Raw genomic sequence first — 23470 nt, 5'->3', positions numbered from 1 at the left:
TAAGTGTGTCTGACAAATTTGCACGTGCAACATAATTGCTTTAATTAACGCTGCACTAATTACAATATTATTGCAATAAATTATTTTGTCATGTTGCCTTGTAACATTTTCATGGGAATACACGCAGGTCCACATATATTTATATACTTATATACATAGATAGATGTAGATAGAAACGAGGAGGTGGAAGTACATTGAAAAATACCATTAATGATTTTCTTGTTATAGTCCACTCATGGGTTGAACTGTGTCATTGTAACGCTTGTAGGGTAATATGAAAAATTGTTGTAATAAATTGTGCAATTTCGAACAGGTAAAAGAGCACTAACCGGAAGTAATGTTTCAAATAAATCTTTTTGTCAATTTATTAAAAATTTTATTTAATTTTCTACGCCATTTGATTAAATTAATAACTATTATTTGAGAACTATTTTTGGAGAAATACTGGTATTTAACTCATGTTTAACTGAAATTTTTTTCTGCATTGCTCCTAAATGTAGGCAACATTTTATGTATTTTTTGCGCAAAAAGCACTTTTAACTTTTGATTTCTAGCATTTTTTTTTCATTGGTAATAAGCTGTTAATATTTTGTGAGAACTGTGAGAAGACATTGACTTATGAGGGAGTGAAGAAGTTTACATATACTAACCACACATTCGAAGCGGTATTGCTGTTCTTGTATTGAGGAATACTGCTCAGTTGACTGTCCAAGTCCAAATCTGTTCCGTTTACGTGGACCCAACTGTCGAGGCTTTGTCTCATTGATCATTTTATTAAACTGCGTCGTGGTGAAAGTAGTATCGTTGTTGGGTCATAAAGAATCATTGACTTGTGTGAAGGAAGGCATCATTTTCACCAGACTCGAAACGGGTCGGAATTTCACTGTCCTGTTAAGGTTTACTCTTTGACAAATAGGCCAATAGGCCTAGTCAAGGTCTCTAAAGCCAATATTTGTGCTGTCACAAGATTATTCTGATCCAGATTGAATCATCACGTATAATTGCCTCTTAACTATGATAAACTTTGGAACTTTGGATGAGACCCAAAACAATCCCCCTAGCGAATTTCTGATAGAATTGGTATATGGCAAAGGTATATGAAATAGATTCGACAACTATTAGTCTACCGAATTAATAACTTCACCGACGTTTCTAATAAAATAAAAGGCTTGACAAGTGGCAAATTGCTGAATTTGTCGGTCGAATGAAAAAATTGAGTAAATGCTAAACTAGTTTTTAATAATTCGTAAATAGAAACACATTTACATATAAGCAATTCTAAATGAAATTAAATGAACACCAACACCAACACCACAATTAACCACTACCGTGACAAAATGCAGTCGGTTGTTGTTGTTGTGCGCATTTGCAGTTATGCCAAACCTACAGACACCACACTCCGTTGCCTTGCACGAGCTGCAGACAATTTGCAGCAACTCGAATAAACAAACAAATAAATAACAAATTACTGCAGCCACAATTGTGTGCAACGGCTGGTTAAATCAGGCTAAGCCGAGAACTTTGGCTTTACGATTATGCCGAAGTTGCCAGCCTGTTAAGCGGCGACTAACTTGCACACTGTTACCGGACAGACACTGTGCAACACAGTTAGTTAGAGGAGGATAGTTTTTCATATACATATGTCGAAAGTGAAGTGAAAGCGAATATAAGGAGGTAAAGAAAATAGCAGAATATAATGGAATATAAATATGTTAGAATGAACCAATCAAATACATATTTGTATTCAGAAAATATATATATTTATTTTATGTAAATACAAAACTAAAACTAACGATATATACCTTAGCTGACATGGCGTATGAGTAACACTTTACTGAGTGTGCCACCCTTCAATGTTACGCATACGCCATGACACACATTGCCACGTTTAATAGTATTTATTTAAATTGCATTATAACTCATATAAATACACCTTTCTTATAAAAAAATTATACAACTCAGGTTGCACAGTGTTGCCACACGTTTTCGTTTTCTTTTTTTTTTTTTTGCACATATTTTGCTTGCACTCACAATTATTATTTAATGCAATAAACCCAAAATACACAGAAAACAAGCATCTCAGCTCAGCAGCATGAGATTGTTTTGGCAATTTTCTCTACGTTGCACTTTTGTGGCATCACAAATTTGTGTGCAACTGTTTATACATATATATTTCTCTATGTCTGTGCATTGTGTGAAAAAGTTGTGTCTACTGTAGCCACAAAATACAAAAAATTAAAGCATAAACAACAAGATTTTACTTTTGTTATGCTGTTTATAGCTGAGTTTTTATTTTAAAAATTTATTCGTGTATCTTTTTATGTTCTTATGTATGTAAATGTGTTTTATTTTTTCCTTTGTTACTTATTCGTTTTGCCTTGCTTTGGTTAAGGCTTACTGCGTTTCTTCATTATAAATTTATAAATAATATTTTAATAAAAAAATGTGAGAAACTAATTTAGAAGCAAACACACTATATAACTATCGGTTATATGATTTTTTTTTTTTTTTTTTGTAATTTGATTATACCAGATATTGTTTGCGAAATTTTTAGTGAAATATATGAAATTATTTGTATATATTAAATTAAATACCTAATACTTGCGGTTTATTTCTTATATACAGTTGTTACTTAAGCATTTATGCCACTAGTGCCAACCATTAGATATACATCAGATTTGATTTAAAACTGGGAAATAGGCGTGGCGTCGCCCACTTATGGGTCAAAAACCATATCTCAAGAACTACTCGACATATTTCAATGAAATTCGGTACATAATACTTTCTTGATATTACGGGTGGATATTACGGGTGGAATATGGGAATGGAATTCCCATGGAAAGGACAATAACTTTTCAAGGCCCCTAATATCAATCATGGAGAACTCATAGCCTGAGAGTAATTTTTCACCAGAAATATAGGTTAATGTCTCATATATTTTAATATAATTCAGAAGAAGTTTTTTTTTCTTCTAATAGTGTTCTAAAAATTATTAAAATCGGGTCATAACTTTATCTAGCACCCATATATGTATGTACCTAATTATAAGTTTTTCAAAAATACATTGGGCTTTATTCCGCGTAGTGTACCTTGGGGGTGAAGATGGGTGAAATCGGCTCAGCCCTCATATACTATATATGATGATTTCCGTTATTCTATAGAACTTTATGCCGAATATATGGGTAAAATTGTGTGTTATCTTAATAACATTGCATCAACAAATTGCGACAGTATAAATGTTCGGTTGTATCCGAACTTAGCCGTCCCCTACCTGTTCATATTCCGATACCTTAAATTACATGCTAGAAATAATATACATCGGAAAAACTGAAAAAGTCCAATTAAAGAACACATTGTTAACATTATTTTCAAGCGCACTGTATGCTCATGCTTATGTAAAATAATACGAAAAAAAGAAACTTCGGCATAGAATATTGTGGAAACAAAAGTTGTACAGTTATTTTATTATTTAAACAGATCATATTTAATTCCACACAAAAATTGGCATTTATATACATACATATAGGTTTATGTATATTTATACAAATGGTGCATCAACTACTAAGGTGAATTAAAATGCAATTCAATTACACAAACAACATTCCTATCGTAAACAGAATACTATTTATATGCATACATTTGTAACAACAAACATACATACACACGCTGAGCTACTCTTCGCAGTAGCGAATAATAATTTTGCATTGTTGATTATTACAAAACTTTTTCAACAATTAATTAAAGTTTATTATAAAAGTTTCATATTTACTGCGTGCAAACGTTGGCGAGACACTATCCGCAATGTAAAACTAATTTTAAATAAATTTATGAAAGAGGCAATACAAACAAGTTCATATGAATACACATGTGTTGTCGCTATTTTGCCTATGAGCAGTGTGGCGGTGTCTGCAGCGGAAGTGGCCAAAATGCAGAAATAAATGTACAAGATATATGAACATATACACTAGTATATACCTACATACATATGTGCTGCTTGAAACGAGAGAACTTGCTGTAATTAAATGAAGCTCATTCTTTTTATGCTCTCAAACCAAGTGATGCGTACTCATATGTGAATTGTTATTGTGTATCTGTTTATTTAATTATGTTTTGCTATTCGTTGTTGTGTCTCATATGAATTTTTAGCAAATTTTTTTATGTTTTTTGCTTTAAGGATGTAAGGAAATGAGATTAGTTGTTATCTTAATCACATATATTTCTATTTTCAAAAAATTCTGGTCTAAAAATCTCCATAAAATTACAAATCAGAAGTCAGAAAATGTGGATGGAACTGCACATTGTCCTTAAAATTAAGCGAACTAAGCGAACTAATGAATTTCTAGGGGCAGTTATGGATCCATATTGCTTTATATTGGCTAAATCATATAAATTTTCAGCGAAATAAATGGACTTTAGCTTAATATTTTAATCCTATCTATATCTTCAATATAAAGCCATGCAGAGAGTTTACCTATACTACGATTATAAAGAGGAAAGATTTGTATGTATGTTTGTAATGCATGAACTCAAAAACTACTGTGCCGATATTTATTGCTAGAATCTCAACTTTCTGGAAATAGTTCCCAGGTAAGGGTATCCAAAATACTCCGTGATAGAGAATCTTAAACTGGAACCTGAAAATCGTTCTGCAAGTCATTCTCTTCGCATCGCAATCGCGTGCCCGAGAGTCGAGTAACGAGCGCTCGCAACTGCTTGCTGAACAAAATTTAGAAACCTCCCAAGACGCTCTTGAGAGTCAAGTACAAAGCGTGTGCAGCGGCTTGCAGAACAAAATATTAGAAATATACAAGCTCGCACTAGTTCGTCGAACTCTGAGCATTCCCAACGCCTTCATAATCAGAGAGAAAAACAACGGACACAAAAAACTAGAGGTCGTCATCAAGTTTTAGCTCATTGCTCAAATATAGTTACATATTCGAATTTTACTCATTTTACTTTTTTTAAATGAACCCACACATGAAAAGGCAAAGTACATACATATGTACGGAGAGCGTGTAAAAACGTATAACTTTTGAAATGTTTGTTTAAGCACGTGCGAAGCCGGTGTGGTCTGCTAGTATCCTATATAGACAAAAGAAAGAAAGGTTCGATGAACATAGTACAAAGTCAACCGGAAGTGCGATAATTTCCATATCCGGTATGGGTGAAATTATACCAGTATTTCGGCTATTTTTTATGTTTTTACACATCGCGAAAATCATTAAAATATTTATTTTTTTTAAGTCGGTCAAAATCAATAAAGTAGATTGTTAGATATTCAACAATATATATATATCAATAATATACAATATATCAAATCAGGTGGCAAGGTCAAAAGGTTAAACTTCTAAATACATGATTTCTTAAACATCACACAAAACTCGTAATATTTAAGTCATATGTATGTAAAGGGTTTTTCAATAAGAACGCAACAATTTTTTTTTTTTATTTAACAAAAACGGTTTGGAATATCAATGAAATTGCCATTAAGCATGGAACTCGATTTCATTTGCATGGCCACTACGGGCACGCTTGCAGAAGTCCAGACGCTGCAGCGCGCTGGAGCCATTTTTCGGGAGATAACACGTTCACCAAACTTGGTTTTCCATAAATCGATTTTTGATTCGTTGTGTGGCTTGTGGCGCCGTCCTGTTGGAGTCATATATTGTCCAAGTGCATATCATCCAATTCGGACCAAAAATATTCGGTTATCATTGAGCGATCAGACAGGACCATAAATTGGACTCAGAATTTCGATAGTAAAGTATAATAATTTCGACTCGTTGTTGGATCGTATATCAATAATGAAATGGCAAACCTTATTGAAAAGAAATGTGAAAAGAGCGGGAAAAAATATGGCGCCGTTTGCCGTCCCTATCACTCTACTTTTGCAGCGTCCCTATTGAAAAACCCTTAACTTATAACATTTATGGTATAATAAAAAATTTTCTCGAATTTTATTTAAAATCGGGCATTTGCAATCATGTTGATAAACAGTTTTACCTGAAATTAGTTCCGCATTTCCCCATTCCGACCCACTCAGTCATTAGTAACAGGGTCTCAGGTGACACACATAAAAAGTGAACTCCATTAAATACACTAAAATAGACGCAGCGAATGAGGTTGGGAAAATATGTTTGTTCCCTTTTGTATATACAAAGGAAATATTATATATGCCGCATATATGTAAGCAATCACTGAAGACATTGTAAGCGAATTAAAGACTCCAAGTAGAGCTGAGTGCTTCTTTTAAAAGATTAAATTTGCTACTAAACCCAGAGATGCACTTCCTTTTGAATTATACTCCAACTTGTGTATATCCATTATTTATATATTACACTTTTGCACAGCCACAATTGCATTGCGCACATTTTGTAGAAAATACATTTTTGCATTGCTTGTGCTCGTCCTTTATCTTCAACTGGATGTATGTGGATGTGTGAGTGTCTGTGTAGCAGCTGACAGCTGCCGTTTTCAGCATTCAAATGCATTCCGTTGCTTTTTTTTCTCAGCGCTCATCTCATCTCATCTCCATAATCATGTCAGCTACACTGAAGAGCTGCACTAATTAAATTAAGTGTGCATGTACCTTTTACAGCGCACAGAGAGACTGCTGAAAGCCAGCAATTTGCTGAACAAAAATCTACCAAACAATGATTACATAAATGTTAAATTGTAGAATACTTACTGAAATTAAGTAGAGTAAGTAGTGCGTCTGCTGCGGAGCGTAAACGCAATGCTTAATGGTATTGTATAGGGCAAGCACGCCAACAAGTAATAAAAGAGGTCTAACGTTCAGAGTATGGCTAGGAGAAGTAGAAGTGAAATGTCAAATGTAAGTTATCTCATTCTTTATAAAGATCATTAAAGCATGATTTTCCTGTTTGTTTTTGTCAATGTGTACTTAGCTTTATGGCATCAAATGTAGTGAACAAAGACAGGTATTCTTCAAAAAAACTCGTACTAAATTTGATCTAGAATAGCAAGGAACCGCTTGTGTTCTCCAGAGACCAAGGAACAGTCAAAAATTATGAAGACTGTTGCTTCCGCTTTTTTCTCTTTATTTAATGCTTTATAAAAAGTATTACAGTGGTCGGATTTAGTTCAAATCTGCGCCGTTTTGATCGATAATCTGTTTCCATCTAGACGGCAACATTATAATACCTCCTTCGTAGAAGCCCCTAATTTTTTGCGAAGAACTCGGACAGCCACTTTTCACAAGCCTCTTTTGAGTTCAACTTTATACCACCAAGGGCGTTCGTCATGGATAGGAACAGGTGGTAATCACTTGGCGTTATGTCCGGGCTATATGGTGGATGCGATAAAACCTCCAATCCGAGCTCCCGTAGCTTCTGACAAGTCATCAACGATGTGTCTGGAGTTGTCCTGTTGGAACACTACACCCTTCCTGTTGGCCAATTCTGGACACTCCTGGTCGATCGCCTGCTTCAAGGGGTCCAGTTGTTCGCAGTCATAGTGGATGATTCCCTTCCAATCCCACCAAACACACAGCAAAACCTTCTTGGTCGTCAATTCCGACTTGGCCACAGTTTGGCACACTTCACCGGCCTTCAACGACGACCGTTTTCATTTGACATTATCGCATGTGATCCATTTTTCGTCGCCAGTCACCATCCGCTACAAAAATGGGTCGAGATCAAAAAATCATGCGGCACCCAAACATCAAGCTTTTTTGTGTATCCAGCCTTCTGCAGATGGTTTAAAATGGTTTGGTGACTAACTCCCATCTCCTGGGCGATATCACGAGATGCCACATGCCGGTCTAACTCGATGTATTCCATTATTTGTTCGGTATTTGTCGTCACAGGTCTTCCGTCGGCTGGCTTACTCCTTCCGGCGCAGTTCGAAGTGATAGACGGATTACGGAACGTTTCTCTAGCGGATTTGCCTTTAACGAAGGAAAACTTTAAAATAGCGCGAATTTCGGCGTTAGTGAACTCCATTTTTACACTTCTATAACTGTTGAGCGCAATATACAAACTAATCATGCATAGCGTCGCTTTGTAGACCTTTCAAAGATGTATAGTACCAGATACGAGCTCTGTTGCGCTTTATACATAGCCGCGAAATTCAAAAGTTTAAAGGTGGAAGGGAGATATTTACCAACCTAATATGAAGGCAATCGTTCTCTGAGATTCACAAAGTGTAATCTTTATCGGCTACCTGGAGCTGGGCAAATCAGAAACTCGTGTTTTTCTAATAATGGAACGCACCGCGTCCTATCTCCGACATTATGAAAGCCAAATTGGTCGCATTAGACCTAATACCCGGAATTCTCCAAGACACCCACTAGTAGAGAGACATTCTCTATTAAGTGTTCATATTTTGAAATAAACACTTCTTATTGTAAAAAAGACTTTGCATAGACATTCTCTATTAAGTGAACTGGCTTAAAAGTTTCTTCTTAATAATAGACACTTCTCATAGTAAAAAGACTTTACAAGATTATTTATATTAATAATTAAAATAGATTATTTATATCCAAAGATCTATATTTCTAAAGTTAAAAAATATTATGTCTTCCTCTTAAAACATACACTAAAAAATTTTCAAATTTGCTCAGCATGTTTTATACCGTTAACACCGCTTTGATCTTCGGACAGCCCATTCCCATTAACACCCGGCAAAAATGCTATAAAACGATTGAAAAAGAAACCATCTCTGCCGAAGCGTACACAACCGAAAAAGAACTGCATGAGATCGTTCTGCATGAAGCGAAATAGCAGTGTCGAACACAACGTCAAATTGCCATTTATGGTGCGCACGCTGTCCACACGAAGGCAAATATAAATGGGTAATGGCGTTATTAACGGTATACACGAGGTGGGCGGCGCATTAACCGGTATACTGCTGGTGAGGTTATAGCGCCCATTCAAGCTGATGCCGAGATTAACTGCCATTGCTGCGGGGGTATAATTCGCGTCGAAGCAAACTGCAAAAGAGCGCAAAGCGAAATGTGTTGTTGTATTAAGCAATATGAGTGTGGTAGAGATAAATAAGTGGCAGATAATTAATAATGAATTGAATAAATGAGTTTTTGCAATGCTAAAAATACAATGAATAAATTAATTGAAAGTAAATTTTGTTAAATTGATGTTTTTTTAAGTGATTGGCATTGTTGTTGGTGGAAAATGTGTGTTTGATTAATATTATTATTGTTGTATTTTTCGCTTGCGGTAATATTTTGATCTACAAGAATTTTATCGAGCATAATTGATTGGATTTTCAATTTGAAAAAAGAAAAGTTATGAAAATCAGGTTTGTTTTTACAAAAGAGGTTTTTCAGAATATCGCTCGTCTCTTGCATAGTTAACTTAACATATGTACATTCAGGTCACATAAGTAAAAAGATTGGTCGGTATATGTTGTAGTTGAAATCTTGACTTGATCTTTTGTATTAAACAATTGGCGAGAGTAATTTTCTGGAAAAATAATTATGTAGTCAATTTATAGTTTCTTAGAAGACAGTATTCATATCAAGTCACGTCGAAACTTTATTCACTTGTCCAATCCCATAGCCAAGCTTATTCAATATTGGTTCGAAATATCGGATGTGATTAATCATATCTCAAATTATATTTCCACTTAAGTTTAAGGTTATATTATACAGAGGTAGTCAAAATTATTTACACTTCGAACATTTTTTAGAAGTTTCACAGAAAAAGCTTTGCTTGTTGTTGTTGTTATCGCAGGGTTGTTGTAAACCTTGATCTATTCCTGAGCGAATGCAGTCGGTTTGGCAAGAATAGCTAGAAATATGGCAGTGAAATAAGCAAATGAACTGAAGACTCGCTTTAGTCAAAAGTATTTACTCACAACTTGAACTCTATTATCCTGTTCTTATTTAATGATAACTTTAAAATTTTAATGTTCAGTATAAGTTCCTATTCTAAGGCGATAAATTCATAATTGGTTACGTTACCATTGGCATCAATAACAGCCTGCTTTATGTTCCGAATTGATTCAATCCTAAGTTAACTGTTAATTTAGACCAAATATCGGTATTTTCGGCGCTTTCCATTATTATATCAATTGTCCTCTGATATTTAACGAAATCCCAAATATTTTCAATAAAGTTTTGGTCAGGGATGTGTGGAGGTCAATTTGATTCGCTTCATTTAAAACTTTTGTAGGTAAAGATCCTTCATGAAATGGAGCATTATCCTGTTGTAAAATGTAGTCAATAGTTGGAAAAGGCCGACGGACCACTACAATGGCATGGTCTTCTGAATTCTGATATATTCGGATGATTTTGGGTCCATAAATTAGTAGCACATCTCCAAAACTTAACTAAGGAAGTAACCTCCGACTCTGCTTAGCGCCTAAACTGCATATTTCTTATTTTCATATGGTAAATGCATAAAGCGTTTACTGTACAAGCCCTGGAACTAAAATTCAGCATTATCAGCCCACGACAAGCTTCAGGATCTAATTTAAGGCAAATGAAAGGTATATCGCTTTTTTATTTTCGGAAATATTGACCAATTTTTGCCAAACGTCAGGCAGTTATGTTAACTTTCTTAATGTCCTGAGCAGTGTAGCATCATTGACTGTTCATGCAATAAGCTGATTCGATGCTGCTGTAATATTAACAGGACTTATTATGGGATTTTTAATGACAGTTCCTACTAATCTTCTGCATTCTCTTTAAGTTATCACAGGTTTCTGCCCTGTTCTCTTTAAATTATCCTTTTTTGTTCGTGTCTTTCTTTTTAATACCATTACAAACAGTATTTCATCAAATTCTATAAATTTTTACTAACTCCAAAGCCGAAACCCCAGTCTCCGAACTAGTTATAATCGATAATTCTTTTGTTTTCTGCATTTTGTTTATTAATTTTTATATTTTAAGGCTGAGTTAGGTTGTTATGAATGCAATAGAATCCAATCACTACTCTTACTAAAACCAAATCCAAGGATAAAGGCTAAATCGCAGTGTGTAAATAATTTTGACTACCTCTGTATATTGAAATATTAAAAAAAGTCTTACGGGAAGAACTTATATGCAGCTAGAATGAGAGATTAATTTTGACTGGAGCGAAACATCTTACACATGAAAAGTTTCTATGTTCCGATATCTCTAAAAGATACTGATATTTATACTCACAATTATTATTGAGCCATTCACCCATTTTGAGACCCAAACAGCATTGGCATGCGAAATATGTGCACCAACAGGGTTGCCATAGGCGTGTCACATCAACCGTACTCCCAAAAGTGGGACGCATATATTCGAAAGCCGTGGCTTGTTGACCCGTGCGTGGATCATAGATGATTAAGCGAAATGGACGTCTTCCGTTATTATTTATTAACGCCGCAGCCGCAGTAGCGCTAATACTTTCATTTGTTGTTGGTTGCACATTTAAGTCAATCAAACCGGATACCTCCAAAGCGTGCCCAAACGCTATTCGTTGCAATAAAAGTGCCACAAAACAAAATAATAAATAAAACTTAAGTTTACGGCACACTTTCGTTGATGAAGCGCAGTGCATTTCCATTTTGTTTATTTACAATTGTTTTTGTTCAAATTAAGCGCTAATTAAATTTACTATGTTTACAACCGGTGTGCTATTAGTAGCTCGTGTAAACAGTAGGAAGTCTTCGCACAAAATGTTGGCTATGAAAAATTCATTTGCCACAGACTTCATTCGCCGAGTTGTTGATGTTTTGAATGTGGAGCTGAGTAAATCGTGTGGAAAATTTACCATTAACTTTTTTTGAAGTGGCTACACAAGCGTATTGGTGTCAGTGCAGCAGTTTTGTCGCTACATTAGGCATATTCGTGACGTGAAGGTCATTTGTTGTAGTTGCTGCAAAAGTAAATAGATCTGTGGTTTGCTAATATAAACAGTTGGGATGTTTTAAAATTTTGTAGGTAAAATTAACTAATACTACTATTAAGTGTTAAGGTATTAATGAAATTTTGAAAAAGGTAATGACCTAAATTTTAATAAATAAAATATAACTTAACATATTATAACATAGCATAGCGAAACATAAAAGAGCCTCATAACATAATATTACATAAGATGGTATAACATAACGTTATAAGAACTTTGAGCATTGTTTCAATGTTGATATTGGTTCACAGTTGGTTAAATTGTCGTTATCTTCGTAGTTAGGGGAAGTTAGAGGTCAAGAAACAATTGCAACAACCGCCTTTTTGATAAGAGAGAGTATACTCTCGCAACAAAGTTGCTAAGAGAATATAATAGTTTTGTTTTCATAACGGTTGTTTGTAACACCTAAAATTAAAAGAGTTAGATATAGAGTCATATATATCAAAGTGATCAGGGGGACGAGTATATTTGAAATCCGGATGTGTGTCCGTCCGTCTGTCTGTCCATCTGTGCAAGCGATAACTGGAGTAAAAATTGAGATATCTTAATGAAACTTGGTACACACATTGGCACCATGGGCGAAATCGGACCACTGCCACGACAACAAAATGGACAAAAACAAAAAAAAATCAAAATGGCCACGACAACAAAAGTGCCATGCTAAACCAAAACCAAAGCTATAAATGTAAAATTTGGCACAAGGGATCGCACTAAGAAGGGGCATATTTGAATGGGAATTTTTTGGGAAAATGGGCGTGGCCGAACCCCAAATAAGTTTTTGTGAATTTCTCGCAAACCAATAAAGCTATATGAACCGCACTTTCTGCAGTCGTTTCTCTTACGTACCCCACCACACACCATAAAAATAGGTGAAATCGGATAATAACCACGCCCACCTCCCATATAAAGGTTAGGTTGAAAATTACTTTAATTGAGTTAACTCACTAATGAAAAACATCAGAAACACAAAATTTTACAGAAGAAATAGCAAAAATATACTGCACTCATATTTTTACAAAGTTCAAAATGGCCGTGGCACCGCCCACTTATCGTTCAAAAACCATATATCAGGAAGTACTCGACAGATTTCGATGCAATTCGGTAGATAATATATACTTGGCATCCTGATGACACTTGTGGAAAATGGATGAAATCGGTTCACAAACACGACAACTTCCAATGTTACTCAATTTTGAATTCCATCTGATTCGTTCACTTTATAATATATACATAAGGAACCGATGATGATAGCGAAATAAAACTTTAAACAAATACTGACCTATGGCATCAGTTGTGAAAAAATTGTCGAAATCGGACTATAACTTTTCAATGCCCCGGATATTGAACATGAAGAACTCAGTGCTAAGGGTAATGTTTGACCAAATATATCCCTAAATCTCTCAGATACTTTAATTTAATTCAGCGGGAATCTGTTTCTTCTAATAGTTTGGCTCTGTACCAAAAATGGTTAAAATTGGGTCATAACTCCCATAGTTCTCATATACCTAATTATTGGTTTTTTTAAAATACTGTAAAAATACCACATATATCGGTTAACATATAAGATATCTTAGAAATTGTGAGATATAATTAGAAATTAAGTGAGCGTATAGTCTTGGATGTAGTGTACATTGGTGGTGAAAATCAGTGAAATCGGTTTACGAATTACCTCAGCCCTCATATACTATTTAAAGGGTGATTTTTTAAGAGCTTGATAACTTTTTTTAAAAAAAAACGCATAAAATTTGCAAAATCTCATCGGTTCTTTATTTGAAACGTTAGATTGGTTCATGACATTTACTTTTTGAAGATAATTTCATTTAAATGTTGACCGCGGCTGCGTCTTAGGTGGTCCATTCGGAAAGTCCAATTTTGGGCAACTTTTTCGAGCATTTCGGCCGGAATAGCCCGAATTTCTTCGGAAATGTTGTCTTCCAAAGCTGGAATAGTTGCTGGCTTATTTCTGTAGACTTTAGACTTGACGTAGCCCCACAAAAAATAGTCTAAAGGCGTTAAATCGCATGATCTTGGTGGCCAACTTACGGGTCCATTTCTTGAGATGAATTGTTCTCCGAAGTTTTCCCTCAAAATGGCCATAGAATCGCGAGCTGTGTGGCATGTAGCGCCATCTTGTTGAAACCACATGTCAACCAAGTTCAGTTCTTCCATTTTTGGCAACAAAAAGTTTGTTAGCATCGAACGATAGCGATCGCCATTCACCGTAACGTTGCGTCCAACAGCATCTTTGAAAAAATACGGTCCAATGATTCCACCAGCGTACAAACCACACCAAACAGTGCATTTTTCGGGATGCATGGGCAGTTCTTGAACGGCTTCTGGTTGCTCTTCACCACAAATGCGGCAATTTTGCTTATTTACGTAGCCATTCAACCAGAAATGAGCCTCATCGCTGAACAAAATTTGTCGATAAAAACATTTCGAACCGAACACTGATTTTGGTAATAAAATTCAATGATTTGCAAGCGTTGCTCGTTAGTAAGTCTATTCATGATGAAATGTCAAAGCATACTGAGCATCTTTCTCTTTGACACCATGTCTGAAATCCCACGTGATCTGTCAAATACTAATGCATGAAAATCCTAACCTCAAAAAAATCACCCGTTATGATGATTTTCGTTAATCCAGTATAAATAAAGTCCACTAGAATAACGAATATATGGCATTCATCAATAAATTGCGTGAGTTTAAAATGTTCGGTTGAACAAGAAATTAGCCTTTCCTTACTTGTTTCTTCTATGTTTTATGTAATCTCGAGAAGTTAAATCTATTGATCTCAGCAATCCTACTGTAATAAAATGTGAGAGAAATATGAGACCTAAAAAGTAGACAATAAATTCGACCTGCTTGCGTTGAATGTCAGCTTAAGCCTACACAGTACTCAATGGTTTCTTAAGATGTGTAATTCAAACATAGGAACAAAGCTTTCTAACTAAAACTCTTTAAACTAAAATTTAAGTTAAGTCATAGATTTTTTCTTTCAAGATTATCATACTCACAATAATATTCGTAAATGTATTGCTAATTTACTTTGTACCGTTATTACACAACGATATGTTTATGAAACCATACAAACAACCGTTTAGTTGACAAGTAACTTCTTACAAATAAATTCGTGTGTCTCAGACTGCTCTGCGTAGAAGCTAATCTGTCTGCATGGTTGAATGTTGGTCAGTCGTCTTGAAATTAATCTGCTTGGACATCTTTTCGCAGACACTATTAAGAAATCAAGAGATTTTGTTTTTTGTTTGTGTTTTTGTGGCAAATATTTATTTCACTTCGTTAACAAACATGCGAATGTACATATTTGTTTTTCTGCTAACTACTAGTTTATATACGAGAATTTGATACACTCTTCACTTCAGTGCATTCAGTCACAATTATTTTAGTGAAAATATTGGACATTCACCATTTAATATACTGTTTATCTTTCATCAGAGTAAATAAATATGCAAATTCGCTCAGATTTTTCGTTTGGATTGTTGGATGTGTGGATATAAGACGGCCGACAAATGTGCACTATTTACATAGTAATCGTAATATTAAGATAACCTTGACAACTGGTGAAAGGTTGAAGAGTATAGAAGCTGAAATATGTTGAATAATTTGTTTACTTAGAAGTTTTGTTCAAATATTCTGCGTCTCGATTAGCAACCGATATGTCACAAATGAAATATTTAGTTATTATTTGACTTTGTTGCTACATGAAATACCATGCCAAACCTCATGCTTTATCTCAGATTACGAAATAGCAAGTCAGAATCCGGTCAGTGGTACTTCTCCACTTTATTTAATACAGTCATATGTGATTTCTGACGATATAGATACAGACATAGTTCATTGTTAAGTGTATATGACTGTACTGAGTGAAAATTTGCTCCAAAACCGGACTATAAGTTTTCAAGGCCCCTAATACCGAACATGAAAAACTCAGTGCATATCGTTAGAAATTTTATAGAAATTCAGACGGAGTATTTTCTTTATCTTTTCACGGCCACAGATATTTTATATGAGGATCTCAGTGCTTGTGGCTAATTCTTTATAATTTAGAGGAGATTATTCTCTTATAATAATGTGCTCTGTATCGAAAATGGGATTTTCAAACTTCCGTTCGACTTTATAGGTAATATGTGAAATATCTTAGCAAAATTAATTGAACGTAGAATCTTGGATATAAGGTAGTTTGCGGTGAAAATTAGTGAAATTGATCGAGGAATTATCCCAACCCCCCTTTCCTCTATATAGGTTTAGGGTAGGTGGAAGACCTGTGACGACGAATACCGATCAAATCATGGCAAACATCGTGTTATACCGGCATGTGGCATCTCGAGACATCGCCCAGGAGATGGAAGATAGTCACCAAACAATTTTAAACATCTGCAGAAGGCTGGATACACAAAAAGCTTGATGTTTGGGTGCCACATGATTTGACGCAAAAAAAACTTCTGGACCGAATCAACGGCTGCGATATGCTGCTGAAACGGAACGAACTCGACCCATTTTTGAAGCGGTTGGTGACTGGCATTGAAAAATGGATCACAAACGATAATATCAAGCGAAAACGGTCGTGGTCGAAGGCCGGCGAATCGTTCCAAACAGTGGCCAACTGGACCGCTTGAAGCAAGCGATCGACCGTAAGCGTCCAGAATTGACCAACAGGAAGGGTGTAGTGTTCCACCTGGACAACGCCAGACCACACACTTTGTAGATGACTCGTCAGAAGCTTCGGGAGCTCGGATGGGAGGTATTATCGCATCCACCATACAGCCCGGACATAGCGCCAAGTGATTACCACCTATTCCTGTCCATGGCGAACGCCCTTGGTGGTGTAAATTTGAACTCAAAAGATGCTTGTGAAAAGTGGCTGCCCGAGTTCTTCGCAAATTAGGAGGGGGATTTCTACGAAGGGGTATTATAAAGTTGCGTTTAGATGGAAACAGATCATCGAACGACACGGCGTATATTTGAACTAAATCCGATCACTGTAACACTTTTTATAAAACACTGAATAAAGAGCAAAAAACGGAAGGGTGATATAGCCTTACAAATCGGCTTTGAAGAATAAGAGTGCTAATGATTGGTTGGAGAGATCAGAAGGAGAAGGCTTCGATTTTTTTTCTAAGTGTCGGCGTCCGTAATCGGTTTGATAATACGAACCTCGTTTCAAATAAATTAATCAGTTTAGAAGTGAAAGACATTTAGCTTATCCACAGACGGCTTGTAGAAAGCCACCGGAATCAAAACAGTTGACGACAGCATTATAACATACACAACAACAAGAGCAACAGCTAGCACAAATATAAACTCTCTGTTTGGCGCTAAATTGGCGAAAGACAAAAACAACAACAACAAGGGAACCAACAAGCATCACTCACAGCGGCAACAATTCAAAAGTTTAACGCTGCAATTAAGCAAATCAAAAGGCGAAGGCAAAAGTAAATGGACGCCATCAAAAAGTTTTACCAAAAACTCAGCTGAAAATTACTTCCTACTTCAATTAAAAGTAACCACGCAGTGCGCGACAACAACAACTACTACAAGAACACTGCGGCAGCGAGTCAACAGCAAATCAAATAAAGTAACACAACAAAAACGAAATAGCAGCACCAACAACAACAACACGAAGTTCATCAATTTTGAGTGCACTTTTGTAGTGCACTTCGCCGATACTCAGCGACAACGGCGCACAGCGTCGCCGCGACTTAAATGGCAAAAGCCGAAAACTAAACAGTGTTGAATGGGCGTCAGGTGAACTGAATGGCCGGACGGACGGACTGACACCACAGCGACATTGAATTGAAAGCGAGTGCCTAGCTGCAGTTGGTCAGCGATGCGGCGGGCACTAGCGGACGCTGCAACAAAAACACGGAGAAAAAGAGAAAGAGAAAGAGAGAGAAAAGGCAACAAAATAATAAAAGGCGTGCAACAACAAAATAGCTGCAAGCGCGGCCGCAGCACTGTCGCCGAATAGGTTGGTAATGGCATTGGTAATGGTAATGGTAGTGGCAGGTGTGTGCCGAAAGCAGCTGAAGGCGTTCACTTTTACACGCTGAACACTGACGGCTGTCTGCCACAGCAACAACAACATGAGTGCTTAGTAGCTGCTACCTGCCCGCGACGAAAGGCTTGCAGCGCGCGCGTATTGCGCACAAACGGACCGAAGGTAAATGCAAAGGCGGTCAAAATGTCAAATGCACGAAACTATTTCGCTTTGGCAATTGCTAATATGGTCCAGCTATTGTGCAATAGCGGCTGAGGTACCAATGGATCCCAAGTACGTATGCCTGTGTATAAATAGTATATATTATCATAAAATTATAAAACAACACGAGGAGCATTTGACCTATGCTTTGTGATTTATGTGCGGTACGTAGACAGAGTTGCCAATTCGTTGAATATTAAATTTTTTTTTAAATTTCCACATAAAAATTTCTATAAAATGCACTATTTGCAATAACAATGAGTTTAAATTATACAGCAATTGTAGGCCATTAACCGAACGTAAATTTTTGTTCGATTTGACTTCAATCTTTAACTAGTTTTTTTTTATTTTTTCAATACCCACGCTTTTGTAATGCAAAAGTAAGTTTTTGTGAATTGTAAACCAGTTTTTCTTACTTTTCATACAAATTTGCGTTCAAAAAAATTTTTTTTTGGTGGCAACTCTATGGTAGGCGTTGAATGGTTGCAAGCTTGCGGCGAAATACGCCCAGTTGCGGAGGAAGTAAAAATTACCGCTACCAAATAATGATGTATTAGGTAGATAATTGCATTGTGCGCCTGCACTTTTACGAGCATATAAAACTTAACGGTGAAGCGATTTGCGACTGCCTTTTCAATATATTACCTGAGGGCACAACAATATTATGTAAGAAATTAATATATATGGAAGTGAATTCGCAATTTGAGAAGTATCGATTGAAATTAAAAAAAAAAGAAAAAATGTGTGGAAAGGTTTCCTAAATAAGGTATGCCTGCGGTAGGCATTCTGAAATTATCGAACAAACTGAAGGATCTAATAGTTTTTAGTGACCTCTAAACAACTGTGGTTAAGAATTCAACCTACTCGTCAATCGCGATCTCAGATATAACAAATTCAAGAGCAGGTTATACTCGTCCCATGACCCAGAAATCATAAACGACCTATGTAGTTCTCATCGCATCCAGAAAGTCCACAAATCGCCGTTTTCTATTTCTCGACTTATGAAGTTCTCACCACATCTAATATGAAATTAAATCGGTTAATCGCCCTTTTTTCGAGAAATACTTAAGTAATATAACTAAATACAGAAATTCTTAGAGCTTGTCTATGGTTTTCGAATATTTTGTACTCCCCAACAGATATGCTCAGGAAATCGGATGGTTATAAATGTGAGATAATCTAATAAATAAGGTCCATGTTCAACATTTACTTAATTGTTTGGAACTTGGTAATCAATTTATCGGAATATATGCACATCTTGGTTGATACATGAATAAACAGTTAATGCAGATACATGAGAAACAGAAATAGTATCTCTAATGTGTGTCAATTGTACGTAAAAATGCTCTAAGTCGACTTATATATATTTTGTAGTCCCCATATACCTAATATAAGGAACTCCGTGCCAATCGTATGCCGATATTATTGATATCATCGGAAGCAACAACCGCGCCGTTAGTTTTTCTTTTTCCCGCCTGGATAAGGAAGCGAAGCGACTGAGTCTGCAGGTGAATGAGGACGAAACGAAATATCTCCTGTCATCAAGCAAACAGTCGGCGCATTCGTGTCTTGGTTCCCACGTCACTGTTGACAGTCATAACTTCGAAGTCGTAAATAATTTCGTATACCTGGGAACCAGCATCAACTCATCATCAAATGTTGATGACATCAGCATCGAAATCCAATGCACAATCACTCTTGCCAACAGGTACTACTTTGGACTGAGTAGGCAATTGAAAAGTAAAGTCCTCTCTCGACGAACCAAAATCAAACTCTACAGGTCGCTTATTATTCCCGTCCTGATGTATGGCGCAGAAGCGTGGGCGATGTCAACATCAGATGAGACGACACTGGGATTTTCGAGAGAAAGGTTTTGCGGAAGTTTTATGGTCCCTTAAACATTGGCAACGGCGAATACTGCAGACAATGGAATGATGAGCTGTACGATTTATACGACGACTTGACATAGTTCAGCGAATAAAAAGACAGCAGCTACGCTAGCTGGGTCATGTTGTTCAAATCGACGAAAGTGCTCCAGCTCTGAAAGTGTTAGAAGCAGTACCCGCTGTAGGAAGCCACGGAAGAGGACGACCTCCACTCCGTTGGAAAGACCAGGTGGAGAGCGACCTGGTTACACTAACTGCCGCGCATGCGCAATAAACGCTCACCCAGTGCCGCGTTGCACTGAATTACATTTCGCATTTCTTAACTGCCGCCGTATTACGAGAGGAAAAGAGAGGATTGGCGCGCTATCATCGATTCGGCTATAACCGGATAAACGCTTTCTACGTCAATTAAATAAATATTCACAATTAGATCGAATACCAAATGAAGAATTCCTCGCCTTTGAACGATGCAAATTGCGTGAGTGTAATATATTCGACCGATCCCGAACTTACCCATTCACTTTTTTCGACAATATTTCCACATGTACTCATAAATCGATTAATGGTGGAAATGTTTTGAAAAATTAGCTCACAAATTGGGGCAATAAAAATGCGAAACGCAATACAAATTACATCACCCGAAGGCCGCACTCATTCGTACCACTTTTAAGCAATTTCTCATTTCATAATTACAAATATTTTACGATTAGCGGAAAAGGAAAACGTTGACGCAAAATTTTTCTAAAAACTCACACATTTAAACGTAAAAGGTGTGGAAAGTGCAACTCACTAAACATACAATATGAAATATTAGCGTTGCACAATATAATTAAGAGCGAAAAGGCAGCGTTTTGTAGCAGAGTAAGTGCGCAACGGCTGCGCAAGCGCAATAAACGCTCACCCAGTGCCGCGTTGCACTGAATTACTTTTCGCATTTCTTAGTAAATACAGCTTTCATGCTAGACTACCGCTGCTGGTAGAATGCATGTGGCTCCCAAGCGTGCCGCTAAAAGCGCTATAAAATAATAACTGCAGTTATTACAGCTGCCAATCCAAATACTTCACTGAAGCGCGCTGTTGTTGTTGTTGCCGTTGCAATTGCAATTTGTATTGGATAATGTTGTTTGTGTTTTTTTCGCTTTTTATTTGTTACAGCATTTATTGTCTGCCACTTGTGCCGTCTGTTGCATGTTGCAACAACAGCTTTACGACTGCTGCTGAGCGCGCTGAAATGCTGACTTTGAACTTCGCTGCGCTGCGCTGTTGAGCCCGCCAAGCTGGTGAAATGTTCGCTGCAAATGCTGCTTTTCATAAAAGTTGCTGCCGCAACAGCTGCTTGCCTCGGAAATAAACGTCTAGTTGCATTTAGATCATTATGATTGCTATGCATTTCGACTGGTTTACAATTTAAAGTGATCGCGTAACACTTTTAATTTGGGTGAAAGAAGGAAGCACCAATGCCGGTATATTCGAATTTACACCGAGAGGGGTTCTATTGTTATGATTTATGAATGTTTCTGTTGCAAGAAAAATAGTATACCGTATTGTATGTATAATACTAAGAAATTATATCTAAGTATTCCTATATATATATTCATCGTAAGATATATCTCAATTCCACTGCCGTTGGATCATTATTTTGAAGAATTTTAAAAAATTTGGGAGAAGCATTCAACATTCCAGGGGTTAAAAATTTTACAAGGTTAATACTCACCCCTTCGGAACCCTAAAAAGGAGCTCAACTGCAATGAAAACCCATCGCCGATCTCTGTGATTTTGATTATTTCTTTCCGAAAGAGGACTTAAACATCAAACGTCCATATCTCCATACCGTACACTTTCGATAAACTTCAACATCAAGGGATCCTAAGCCTCTTAATTGGGACATCCTAACTTTTTCAACTGCTTTTTGCCTCTCGATCTTGAGATCTTCCTTACATTGCTAAATTTTAAAAAACAAGTGAGGAAAGGCTAAGTTCGGGTGCAACCGAACATTTTATACTCTCGCAATTTATTGCTATATTTTTATTAAGATAACACACAATTTGACCCATACATTCGGCATAAAGTCCAATAGAAAACGAAAATCATCATATATAGTATATAGGCTGAGATAATTCCTGAACCGATTTCTCTCAATTTCATCACCAACATATATTATATAAGCATATCCTAGAGTGGCGAACGCAGGAAAAAAATTTGGGGGGGAGGGGGTTGGGGGTTTTAGGTAAAAAGACAATGTTTCATTATTTTATTCACAAATTGAAGTCTAATCTTCTTTTATTTTGGGTCATAACATTTAAAATCTCTTCCTCCGTCACGTCTATATCTCTATGGATATTCAAGAGAGCCATTTCGTTCAGGCGTGCTTCTCCAGTTTTATTTCTTAAATATGTTTTAAGCCTGCGAAGTGGGGAAAACGAGCGTTCACTTGAAGCGACAGATATAGGGATTGTTGCTCCAATCTTTAAAAAATGCACTGTTTTGAAAATTTTTGCATCGCAACAATTCAACGCGTCTAAAAAAGTTTTGGATCTCTTTGTTTGATTTAACCAGTTCCAGAAAATATATTCAAAATTTTAGTTAGAAAATATAATCTGAAGAAAAGATTTTTAACCTTTTCCACATTCTAAATTCAGCAACGAAATCATCGGGATCTTCTACATCAGCGGACCATTGCTTTTCTAAAACACGAACAGTCTCCTGCATCCCAATAACGTCAAGATTTATGCATTTATTTGTCAAAATGTTTTCAATTTTGGAAAGCAGCTCTCGATGTTTTAAAAATCGTTCATTGATTTGGACCAAAAAATTATCTAAAAGCGGTATATAAATTGATCTGCGGTAATATTCTTCCGGTTCGCCTTCATAATTGTCACGATTAGTTTGCCGTTTCGCCAAACGTGGAATAATAATAGAAACCTTATTGGTGACTTTTCAGTTCAGAACTAATTTTCAAAAGAAGTCCATTTTCGACTCACAATTCCCCTTAAATCTAAAAAAATCCAGTTCAGCAGCCACAGAATTATAAGGCAAACTCATTACTTTGAAGCAAATTAAAAAAAATTTTTTGTCTAATTTATATTTTTCTGGGTTTTTTAATTGGCCTACATTCCCACAACTTTTTAATACTATCCAGATACAATAGGTTTGTTTTTAGTTTAACATTTTCATAGTTTCAAAAAATTAAATTCTATCAGCAGAAAAGTATCAAAATAAGCCGTTTGTGAACAAAAAAGTATCAAATCACAAAATTTAGAAAAAAAGTATCAAAAAAGATTCAATTGTATCAAAACGGCAACGCTGTTAGTGACTAATGTATTCATTTATTTTACATATTTATACATCGTCGGCAGAAAGATTGCTTTGAAAACAACAAATTACAATTTTTCAAATGACCATGTAGAATTAAATTCTATTATTTAAAAATTCAATTACTTTCATGGTTACTGTTGTTGTTGTAATATTTTTTTATATTTTTCCCAATTATTTCGGGCAAATTT

General features: G+C 36.1%; 2 protein-coding genes across 2 annotated transcripts in view; one reads left to right on the top strand and one right to left on the bottom strand.

Annotated features, from left to right (window-relative positions):
- LOC105209503 (uncharacterized) overlaps window positions 1-23470 on the top strand; it is a 172360-nt gene that overhangs the window by 78359 nt on the left and 70531 nt on the right. The gene's annotated exons all lie outside the window — the stretch shown is intronic.
- Window positions 8571-11153, bottom strand: LOC105209563 (uncharacterized). The gene is made up of 2 exons (XM_011180003.3): window positions 11129-11153; window positions 8571-8953 (listed from the first exon to the last, which is right to left on the bottom strand). Exons 1-2 carry the CDS (start codon window positions 11151-11153, stop codon window positions 8571-8573), a joined length of 408 nt encoding a protein of 135 aa, XP_011178305.2.

Source organism: Zeugodacus cucurbitae, chromosome 2, assembly GCF_028554725.1.
Source record: "Zeugodacus cucurbitae isolate PBARC_wt_2022May chromosome 2, idZeuCucr1.2, whole genome shotgun sequence".
NCBI classification, from domain to species: domain Eukaryota; kingdom Metazoa; phylum Arthropoda; class Insecta; order Diptera; family Tephritidae; genus Zeugodacus; species Zeugodacus cucurbitae.
Note: the sequence above shows the minus strand (reverse complement) of the source record. Positions and strands in the feature narration are given on the sequence as shown.